Raw genomic sequence first — 12,044 nt, 5'->3', positions numbered from 1 at the left:
ATTTGTAGGCTATGTAATCGGTCTACTGTGGATCATGTGTCACTGTGCATCCTTTGTACAATGTGCAGGAACTGTTCGCATAATGAGGAAGCCGTTTGCAACTCCTGAATATAAGCAGGCATAGGCGTTCTTCAAGGCGCTCACCATATAACGATAATAACATAATTTGATAGAGACCACTTGGACGATCGAGGAAATGGAAGAGTTATTCAGATGACCATAGATTTCATTGAGGTTTGATGTGATGATGGAGGAAGATGAAACTAGCCCCGACTCTGGGAAGAAGAAGCTACTGAAATGATGGCCAAGACTTGAGTCTCGGCAGAGACGAGATTCTTCTCTTTTTCAACACACTCAGAACACCTACGGGATCCGTCCAAGAAGTCAGGGGCTGACTATCTACCTTTATCTCTTGCCGAAATACAGAATGTGTGTGTTGGGCGGAATGCAGAGCCGGTCTGGAACTGGTGCCTCTGACATGAATCGAACTCCTTCTAGTAGCCAGTCGCATTACCGACTGAGACATTCTGCCCCTAAGGCAGTAGCTATTTGTTTGCATTGAATTAAATTTGATTATAGTGCGCTGACACAGAGTAACACACGCAAATGCATGGAAATTTGTTGACCCAGCCTTTCATACACGCCGAAGGGGGTGTTGTCAGAATCGTTACAACCGACTTCCGTCAACTTATACCTTCAAGGTAGCATATATATCAGTCACCTATAATTGGACGTTTTCATATTGTAGGCACCAAGTAACTATGTTAAATATTAGCTGTACTGCCATTCTGTTTGCCTTATCTAATCGAATCTTGCTTTTTGTATTAAGAATATAGCGCAGTATCACCCGTCATAGTTGACGGGAATGAAGCTTTCTCGTGTTGAACTGCAATATAAATTATTGTAACGTAATCTTAACAAATCGAATCTGAGAGCGAAAAGAAATACTAATGGATGTTGGTGATCGGGTTCCGTATCCGGCCGTATTTGATGTCATAAGCAGAATCCCGAGTTTCTGTTTTATATCCCACAGGAGCATCAAGTTATTATGGAAACAATTTTCTCGCACCTGTTTGGGATCAAAACCCGGTCGCCCAGCCCACAGCCAGTCACTTTACTGACTGGTATATCCACCAACCAGTTCCCTGTAATTTGGGCAGAAGAAAGCACCCTAAAAATTGATCGTGCTAATCAAATATTACTTTCACCGTTGTATTTAACCCAATTAATCCAAGGTCCAGCCGAGGAATCGACTGGCATGCGATGTTCTTGTCCGCCTATGAAGGTCGAAGCTTGGCCTCGATTTTAATAGATATAACAAAGTTCGATTTTAGATCCTTATAGTGTAGTATAGACCTCCAAATAACAAATTTAATCGAAATCCGTTCATAAATTTTGAAGATGAGACGTGAGAATGGAGAAAAGACACAGAAACATTAAAATTATTCATTCCCTTTATGGACATCATGCACAGAACAATGTATACAAACTGATCCAAAGCCCTGCTGAATACAGTTCTTAAATCCGACGGACCACGCGTGGTCCATTGTCTGTAAGTGGCCTACCGTCCATTTGTAGGTGAGAAAAAACCCCACAAATATATTCAAATCAAATCAAACTTATTTTGCTGCTATAAATTTATCGACAGCAATAACTCCAGTTACTATAATTATTAGGTTTTGCATGTTGGCAGCGAAAAGGTATTAGAAATTGGCAATCTGTTAGCTCAAGGGTAAGGCGAGGCATGTGTTATGGGCCAATCGCTTCGGCGTTTGCCTTGGTTTGAGTAGACAGATGAATAAAAAAACTGAACCTCGTTTCTGTACATTCAGTTCAACAACGAAAGAGAACGAGCTGATTCTTTCGAACACAATGCTACCTATAAGTACTGATCTCGCCACTGTCGAAACCTGGCGAAATCAATCGAAGCGTGCCGATGTGTGCCTTTCGGTGCGTATCGGTTTGTGTCACTGCGTGTCGATGACAGTCGAAAGCTGTCGATGCCTGACGTAACCTAACCTATCCTAGGCTAGCCTAGTCTAGTTTCGCTACCTTATTCACAAGATCGCAGTTTCAGCCAGATGAATCCAGTCGACTTGAAGCCCTGTTTCTGTAATATACATTTTCCCAATCACGCCTAATGTTTTCTAGGCGGTCTCATTTAAATTTTCTGATTGAAATGTTGTATACATTTATTTTTCCAAGAGTGAAGAATGCACATTCTATTTTTCTATGTATTTACTATACAGTTTAGACAATCGATTTTACATGCAGCTTCCAAGAACAGTATAAAATGTAAAAGTTAAGTATACATTATATATTATATATTAAATCTTGTCCGTCTAATCACAATAAATTCTTATTAAATATTAAAATATTACAATAATTAACATTTAAAATATTTAAAATATCAAATAATGTTCTTTATCGAAATATTCGATTTACATTAGACCATCATTTTTCACGACATGTTTCAGTTCCTAAAAGAACTATCTTCAAGTGTATATAATTATTCAAATCAATAATAACTTAAATACAATTTCTATATATTATTTTAGCGGACATTTTTATCAGATATCAAACGATGTTCTTTTCCAGATTTTATTCCATTTTAATAACATACTCGATGTTGTTCTGTATATGTACATCATGCTCAATGTTAATTATTGTAATATTTTAATATTTAATAAGAATTTATTGTGATTAGACGGACAAGATTTAATATATATTTATTATATCACAATATGACGCAACTTTACCATCTCATGAAAAGTTAAGTAGTTCTTAAGTTTATTAAACGATATTTTCTGTAGCAGAGTTCATATAGGCCAGTAGCGACGACTCATAAAATAAACATTGAATGATGAACTGGAAAGGATGTGGAAGGAAGCGTTCGTGGTCAGATTACGATCCGTTGTATGTGCCTTGAAGATTAGAGGAAAACGACGAAGGACCTCAGGATATTCGATCTCCGGGCTGAGACTTGAATCCGTGACTCCCCGAATGCGAAGCAGGAGTTCGGCGTAAAGTTTACAAACTATGAAGTTCCTCATTATGTAATTTTCTCAAGCATCTGATTACTTCCTTGCAGGTGCTGCTAGATCAGAGATACCGATCAGGAGTACGGCAAAATTTTGACAACTTATAGTATAAGGTATCGATGTTCTATGTTATCCGCTTCAGACATGTCCCTTCCAGATTTCCTGTATAAACTTTCGGTGAAAGATAATGTTACACCTCAGAGTGTAACATTTTCTCGGGGCCTCGACAGTTTAATTATACTTATTGATCGTGAGTAAGATTGCAGGGAGTTCTGTATGGAAACAGAAGAAGGTTTGAGAGCAGGTGTTTAAGAATTGGTGAAGGAGAAAACGTTAAAACCTCAGAGGGATACTGGAAAAGAATAATAGTCACACTTTCTATAAAATCACATAACACTTGGTAATGTCAATGACCAGTCATACGAGAAACGGTTCTAGTAAAAGTAGACTACTTGTTTACTATGTGAAAATTAATTCAGATAAAAACTACAGCCTAATTCCAAATGCATAAAATCATTAGCTTCATTTTTGTTTTTTAATTGCACTTTTCAAATGCGAGTATTATATAACGTCGAACGATAAAATGTGGTAAGGATCTGAAAGCAGACGTCTGTGGCGTAGCGAAAGTTATAACACCGGCAGTCGCTTGAAGAGACAGAAAAATCACGAAAGAACTGAGCGAGCTACATGTCCATCCCATCACAATGCCCGGCCTTGCGATGTGATTCATGAAGTTCCCGACTGGGAATATCGGTGTAGTGTTAAGGCCGTCGACTTTTGATCGGGAGTACACGGCTCTAATCTCGGAAGAACTAACAGCTCTTTCCGCTGGTTTTCGAATTTTACTCAGTCGCAGGGAGTGTACAAATTAAGAACCAATCATTCTAGATTTCGGCTGTAGCTGACGTTAGTGACTAGTTTCTTTATTCCCATGGAAATGTCCCGCGTATATGATAATAGGTGGAGCCCGGAGTCATCAATTGGTTGCAAACGGAATAAATTTTGTCTCCGCCGGGAATCGAACCCCAGTTATGAAGGCCGTAGATAACAGGTCTGAACTATCACGGTCGCAACTTCATATCTGTTAAGTTCTGACATTTTCCTAAAAATCCTATTTTTAAGCAATGAGAAGAATTACACGAGCAGTCTTAAAAGTTTTGAACTGAAGACGCAAAATCATCTTCACGCGTTATCCAACAGACCGGAGCATGGCCGTTAAACGGCTACCTTCTGACACAGCGGCGTATTTCTGATGGCATTTGAGGCAGCTAAAGGGGCAGACGAAGGAGTCGACTTGACAACCGTTAACTAAGAAAACGAAGGCCGTCCAGTTGAGCAGAAAATGGAACATACACACAGAAAGTTAATTATCATAAACTATCAAGAATCCAGTCAGCCACGTTCTTGTTTTCATTAAAACCAGACCACTGCAAATGACGGCTTCAAGTTTTCCTTTCGACGGTGAGAATACGTCTGACAGCTGTACATGTCCTGTCTGGAAGACAATTGACAGGGTTGTCCAAATGTGGTAATTAAAGTCCACTAGGTTGTTATTACCAGATCAATACAGTGGTCCCTCGGTTTACGACGTCATCAATTAACGATCTGACTCCAGAGAGTCCCATTACGTCTGCTGGTAATAATTTAGATTGAGGTTATGTTTATGATATCATACGAGCTACAATTTCGGCCAATCGGAGCGCTCCTAGGTACACTCAGCAGACCTCAGCCAATCAGCGACCCCTTTTATGAGAAATTGGAGTTCATTTTGCTTGACTTTCAGTGTTTCCTGTGCGTTTATTTTCTTGGAACTAATTAAGTTTTTAAAATGTATTATCTTTATTCGATTGGCGATAATTTCAATTAACTATGGTTTTCGTGGAACCAATTATTATCGTGAACTGTACACTAAACTTTAATGCGGACACTCACTTAAACTGTGAGAAATAGCACTGAGTTAGGGTGATTAACAGAAAATCTAGTTACTCTGGTATGACATTATCTATTTAGAGAACAACACACAAAGAAAAAATTAAAACGAGTCACATCGTGTACTCGTGGGTGTCTGAAATTACTAAATATGTCATATTCATGAAGAATTATTTCATGATGTTGGAAATCCTGGAATTCCCGATAAACGGCTGTTTAGTCGGAGAGTCCACCATTTTAAAATCTAAGTACAGTATTTTTAAAAGAGCAACAATATATAAGTGAAGTCGGTGACAATATTACGAGAACAACACGTTCCGGATACGGAGTTGTTATTCATTTACAACTGTCTACGTTCCAAAAGACTGGAACCCTGGACATTTTAAAAACAATTGCCAGTTATTTTGAACGACTGTAAAGCATGATATTACTTCGAGGGACGAACGTCTGTTCCAGGCGTATGAACTCACAGTGCTCAGGAAAACACATGGAAGAAGTAAGTGAGCGGGCTACAGATACCACATGGAAACGAGCTTCATGATTTGAACAGACCACCTAGCACTGTTACGACCACACTCCCCGTCGCCATGTGTGTAACAAGACTGAAAATTTTAATTAATTTTGAACGTCTCCACCTCAACACTATCAGACGGAAAACTACATGCCAAGTCTTTATATTCCACTAAAGAACTGTCTCTATGAAAATTACACTTCTTTTAAAAATCGAATACACTGTAATCTAAGACTCACACTAGGTGGTGGTAGCGTCGCTTTCACGGTGGCCATGCTAATATTATTGATGGCAGAATATTAAAATGTAGAAGGAAATGAGGTGGCATCTAATGGTAAGATGTTTGTGCCAAATGTCATGAAAATTAACATAATGGTAAAAAGGTTCACGAGGAAATACACATACTCAGACGGGTGTTATGATCCCATGTGCCTCTTTTCTTGTTTGTGAATGTGTTCTTTTTGTCGTGAATAAGAGACCCGGCGAAAACAAAAAATATGCTTATCTAATTGACGGTAAACTTGTCAACCGAAGGTCGACTGTGGCCTCCACCCTGGGCTGCACAGCTCAGTGCGCGCGACCGCCATCTTATGATGGTTCCAGTAAACAGCGGCGACATTCTTCAAAACTGACATCGCGACCTTCAATTGTTCATGTTTGGACATTGTGCCTCATTGTCACTATTCAGGAACCAATCTGTACATTTTTCTTCTTTCTGACAAGAAGAACGTTTAAGATCGTCGCTGTGTCAATTCGTTCCACTCAGACCGTTCTAAAAGATCGTCGGAAGAGCTCGTTTCATGGGTTGTAATGAGAGTGTCAAAATATCCTGTTAACAGACTGGAAAAGCTTCGTATTATAAGTTCATTTTAAAGTCTGTCTTCTTCCTTTTTTGTTATTTATTCGTCTTTCATTCTTTTATAATTTCCTACTTTATCTTCCAGATCTTCTGTTTATATTCCCCTTTTCCTTCTTTGTTTACTCCTCTCTCCCCTCTGCTTCGTCTTCATCTTTCTTTCCTGCGTCTCCTACTCAAGACTCGAATATGTTTGCTAATGATCCGGTAACTTATAAATATCGAACATGATCCTCAACATTTGCTCTGCTCCGTAAAGAAACTTCACAGCATTAACCCTTCAAACCAAGTGGTAACTATATGTACCACTGCTTTAAAAATCTGACTGCGTTATGCCAACTCGTTGTGTATGGGTTTCATATAACAGAATAAACAGCAATTATTTCCCTAAGAAGTACTAAGCGACTGACCTATGTAATGGAGATGTGTTTTCTTTGAGGTCGGGACTTAATGTTTAAATATTACTTATCAGCTCCGGCCTCAAAGGGTTGATAAGACTGGCGTGTCTAAAAACACCCATCGATTGCTTCTAGCTTAAATGTGAAATACATGCAATGTTTTAGATGAAAATAGGTCACGTGCGTGACATAGTATTTTCGGAAGATATTATTAAACTACATTGCATACAAATGTTGATAGTTTCATTTGATTTAACAGGCTCTAAAGGTGGATTCCTACGACAGAGGCAAAGGACCCTCACGACGGAAAACTTTTCAGTAGACAACATTTTTATGTATTTTTATACAAACGCTTCACCACAATTAGTCGTTCCATGAAGACTCTCTAAGAAATACGAGTTATTCATTTGTCTCTTATTTCTTATAGGATTGGTCTGTGCGGTTTCGATAACCCAATGAGGGATCCCAAAACAGATGAAATCAAGCGGCACATAGGACACGTAAGTACACATGCTAACAAGTTCCTTGGAACTTACATACTTCAAGCGACCCTGCACGATGTTCAGAGAAGGACGTTCATGTTTATAATCCGACAACTTGCAGTAGTAAAATTACAACTAACTCACTTTCACTGCACTAATTCCCAGAAATTCGCTAATTCTTACGATCACATTCGTCGGACAGAGAGAAGTACTGTTCAGTCAATTAATTCAGTCTTGACTAATAAATGCTTCATACATTCATTATTTTTCATACAAGCAGTAAAGAAAACAGACCTGTGTGTCATTAATATGAAGAATAAAGCTTCTTAGTTGGGCTTTTTGTTAAGTAGAAAGCTGGGTAAGATCAGCTGTTAGATAGGTTTAAAGCAGATTACAGGAAATACTGAGATATAACACTTATTTAGATAGACGCAAGTTTGTGGTTAGGTAGTTACATCAATATTCATGTAAATAGCTCGGTAGTTGGAATGGTAGCTTGGTGGGTAGGTATTCCGATTGGTGACTAATGAGGTAATCTACAAGTATATTGTTAGGTAGTCAGACTGATAATTAGGATGGTAGGTAAGTATAGGATTTCAGACTTTCGCGGCGAGTACAATCAATAAAATCTTCTCGGGAAATCAGCCGACTTCCGAGGATCCAGTCACATCAAAACCCTGAAGATGGGTACAGTTTGTTCCCGAAACGTCGGTTTACTACGGTAGCGCGGCTGATTGCCCAAGAAGATTTTATTGAATATGGTAAGCAGTCACGTTGTTAGTAACAACTACTTGTTAGGATGTAGTGATTCAGCACACGTTAGATCGAGTAGCACGTAGTCAGTTCAGTAGACTGATGATGTTTGATTGTTTGTTAGCGATCATTCAAGCGTGTTCATCTCATGATAGTTGTACGATCGAACTCTCTGCTTGCAGGGGGTCAAAGTGAAGATGGACGACCAGGGTAACATTCTGGTAAAGCGCGTGTCCAAATGCAACGTCTTCGTGAAGTGTACCAGCGCAGGGGATGAGACGAGTGTCGGCAACGACGTGCTCAAGCTACCCAACTGCGCCCTGGAGATGGAGAAGCCTGTCAAGGTCAGAACGGAAGGGCTTCTCACATGAGACTTAGTGCTAACACCATGCCACTACGGGACCAACCAACCTGGCAATTTTTGTGTCCCTTTCTGTCAATAAAACTAACATGGAGAAAGAAAATTTAAGGTCCTGTAATTTTGTGCCGAAACAGAGATTAAAAATATATCTAACCCTCGGAAATATTGACCAATAAACAAGCACAAAAATATTAATAATCACACTATAAGTTCCTCATAACAATTTGAACAAATATGCAGATATCAAACACGATTATTGTACGGGTGTTTGAGAGAACATGAATCTGTGCCTGTGTATCGAGTTCTACGAATCGTACAATCACACGGAGGAACAATGCAATGACAGCGAAGACAAAGCACATTGTGTTCCTTGAGAATACATAAGAATGACTGGGACTAGGAATTTTTTCCCTTAACTTTCTCTAAAACATTTGCTACCGGTTAATTCAAAACAGATTAGTTGGTTTACTCTTAATATCATGTTTACGTCACTTTTCCTCTACGCGTCACAAACTACTCGTCTACCTGGAAACTCTGGTTAACTTCTCTGCTTGTGTTTAGTAATGCCGTCTCATTGACAGTCACTTCCTCTTGACTGATTCTTGGGTTGTTTAATTACGCGTAAAGTAATTTGGAGTATAGGCCTAAAGAATTAACAACTTCACCTGTTCTACAGCGGCCTTGATATAAATGTTATGGACAGGCCTACAATATTACTGCTGACTCACCTATCAACAGGAGATATACTACCCCACATTAAACAGTTGTAATATAAATAAATCGAATGTTAATTACAGACATGTTGCAACGCAGAACAAAAAAAAAATTGTATTTATTCAAATACGCACCACATTGAAATATACTTAAAATAAAGCGTTATTAATAAGTTATCATATCAAGTATAGTTAGTGGAAATAATTGAACGCTAGTAGTCGGTTACCTGGCCAAGAAATTTCACCCTTTTATGGAACTCGTGCTCACAATAACTCGGCAGAAGGACCAACCCACACTCACATCCTTCTTTTAGATTCATTTTAATAGCATCTTCTAATCTCTGCCTCCCAATTGGGGATCTATCCTCCTTTCAGGTTTTCCGAGTAAAATTTTTATTCATTTTTCTCACCCCTGCATACTGCATGCCCCGCCCATTTCATCCCCCTTTATCTGAATACTTATTATACGTAATACAACAGTAATGAACTTGTTTCGGATAAGCTTCAGGTTATAACACTCTTCGTTCATGTTTACTACACGGATTTTATGAACACTGAGATGGAATTTTAGGTTGAAACAAGTGTGGAAATTCTTGAGGTTCTCACGGCAGTGAGTAAAACCATGGCTGTCTCGTGGGTTGTTGCGCACTGTAGTCTGGTAGAAGTTTATCAACGACTAACCACCTGATGATGGAAGCAGCAGGGACCTCTGAAACGTTGGTAAACGTTTACGAGACTACACGGCGTTACAACCCATACGACAGCCATCTCAGTAAACAATTCTTTGGTGAGGAGAAAGAAAGACGTTACTTAGTGGAATACGGCCTGACGTGTTAAATCCCTCTTTCACCTGCCCCAGAAACGTGCCACCGTTATACTTTTTTTTTAAAATTCATATTTCGTGTCTTCTAATGTTGCAGTTATTCGACATGAAGAAATTCCAACAGAACGTACACCGAGAGCTGCGGCGAGCCTACCCAGACAGGCGTCGCCTGGAGTGCCAATGCCTCAGCGCTGTGGCTTTCGTGAAGAGCGAACCTGAGCTTCTGGACTGCCCCATCTGGGTGCTCATAATCAACGTCGTAGCCATGGACATGCTCAAGTCGAAACTTCCTCCAGGTACGTCTTCTGACAACCCGCTCGTATCATGCATTTTAACCATATTCTACCAGATGGGATTTAAGGTTATCACTGAGGTGAATATTAAGATGACTGTCGCCCCGATGACGCCAAGAAGCGAGCGGCTATGGAACGTCGATAAACTTCTACCAGACTACACGGCGCTACATCGCACAAAACTGTCAATATTCTATCATCTACACCCCACTGAAATTTACCAGCTGAAAAGTAACAGGCGTTACGATTTTCTGGTGTGTGTTCCATTTATGTATGACCCATCTAATCTTTTATGAAGATATGTGAATCTTTCATATATCCCTCCTGCACTCTCTAATATCCTAAATCTATATTTCATACTCCTATAACGCATTTGGTGCCAAAAAAACGTGAATTATTAGTTTTTCGGAAGTTCAGTTTGAAGGAGATAAAATAAACGAAATAAGTGATTCGCTGAGAAAATAGTAGGCAGAGGAAATGAGACATGCCTAAACATTTCTGGAGGGAATACTTGAAGGAATTACACTACTCGGAAGACACAGGCTTCGATGTCAGGGAATTATCAGAATGGATCTTGGTTAAATCGAGTATGAAAGGCTAAAGTGAGCTGAACTCTATCAGGACAGAGCCAAACGGCGTGTTCTTGCGACCACGGTCATAAACCTCTAAGTTCCAAGAAATGAGAGCGCTTACTGATGAGCAAAGTAACTGACAAGTTTTAAGAAAACCCCGCACCACAGACTTCTGATTGTAAATTAGGTAATATCTTCGTGTTTCCATCTGGAATGATGTCCAGTGTTCCTTTTTATTCGCAACAGGTTTAAGCGCTAACTAAACGAAAGAAACAGGGCAGGTGATATGCAATTTTCTTGCAGTCAGTATTACTTTGAATCATGGTTATATTTATACTGCAGAATACGAACTAAACGCACAAAGATGAAGCGATTAACCCCTCGGCCTAATCGTAGGAATTTACAGACATGATGAGATTTCTGGTTTTCGCGGCGGTGATTCCAAAGAAGGCTGTCATCTGGGTTGTAGCACCGTGTATTCTGGTAGAAGTTTACCGATGCTTCAGAGGTCCTTGCTGCCTACACGGCCCAACACCCCAGAGGACAGTCGTTCTCTGTCCTCTCTACAGATTTTTCAACAACGCCGTATCGGCAAAATTATGTAGTTTGTGTATTCCGTTTCATGACGATGTGTCACCTGTTGAGATTACAGTCCAGTGACTGATCTTATGTAGATGATGAATCGAGATAGATAACAGATGTGCGAGAAAGGAAGTGTATCTTGGGATTGAACCCAAGACTCCGTGGTACGAAGGCGTTATCCAGGCGCCGAAGTTATGCCACAGAACTTTCAAAACATAATTTAAATAAGCTTTGCGGATATTTCACACTTTCTACGTTGTTTTTCTCTGAGTAACTGGTTTCAGGAATCCTGCTTCAATTTTAAATGCGTAATTTCGTTTAAAATACCCTTGTTTACTATTAGAAAGGTACATTTAAATACATAAGAATACATTGTTACATGTTTTCCCACGCATCTGTGTATGTATGTTTGTCCTTCATTAACACACTTTCCCTTCTTCAACTATTCTTCAACAGCTACTTTACGTACGCAAGGTCCAACCATGGTATCAGGTTTGACTCTACGTAGGGGTATTAAAACTCCTCTCTTCAGTGCAATATTCAGACTTTTCCTTCGTTTTTCTCGATTCCTCTAGGAAAATACTAGGGACGTGTCTTGGAACAGACCGTTGCTATTTCCTTTTGACATCCATACCAACAGATCACAAACATCCTTCAATTCTTCCTAAGTCCGGAGATAGGGATCTATTGGGTCCAACAGAGTAGGTACCTGAAGACGGAGATAGAGCCC

General features: G+C 39.5%; 1 protein-coding gene and 1 long non-coding RNA gene across 5 annotated transcripts in view; one reads left to right on the top strand and one right to left on the bottom strand.

Moving 5' to 3' along the window:
* The window catches only part of LOC110827892 (uncharacterized), a 167,546-nt gene that overhangs the window by 56,867 nt on the left and 98,635 nt on the right, over positions 1-12,044 (bottom strand). The gene's annotated exons all lie outside the window — the stretch shown is intronic.
* Positions 1-12,044, top strand: part of exp (expansion) — a 113,521-nt gene that overhangs the window by 83,643 nt on the left and 17,834 nt on the right. For all 4 annotated transcript variants that reach the window (XM_022060007.2, XM_022060011.2, XM_022060010.2 and 1 more), the window contains exons 4-6: positions 7,163-7,235; positions 8,153-8,314; positions 9,965-10,163. In XM_022060007.2, the coding sequence (XP_021915699.1) occupies positions 7,163-7,235; positions 8,153-8,314; positions 9,965-10,163 (434 nt within the window). The remainder of the gene's footprint in view (positions 1-7,162; positions 7,236-8,152; positions 8,315-9,964; positions 10,164-12,044) is intronic.

The sequence above is a fragment of the Zootermopsis nevadensis genome, unplaced genomic scaffold, assembly GCF_977971745.1.
Source record: "Zootermopsis nevadensis isolate Lab colony 2312 unplaced genomic scaffold, Znev_1.0 Znev_ptg000003l, whole genome shotgun sequence".
NCBI classification, from domain to species: domain Eukaryota; kingdom Metazoa; phylum Arthropoda; class Insecta; order Blattodea; family Termopsidae; genus Zootermopsis; species Zootermopsis nevadensis.
The sequence above is the reverse complement of the archived record's forward strand: the minus strand, read 5'-3'. Positions and strand labels throughout refer to the sequence as shown.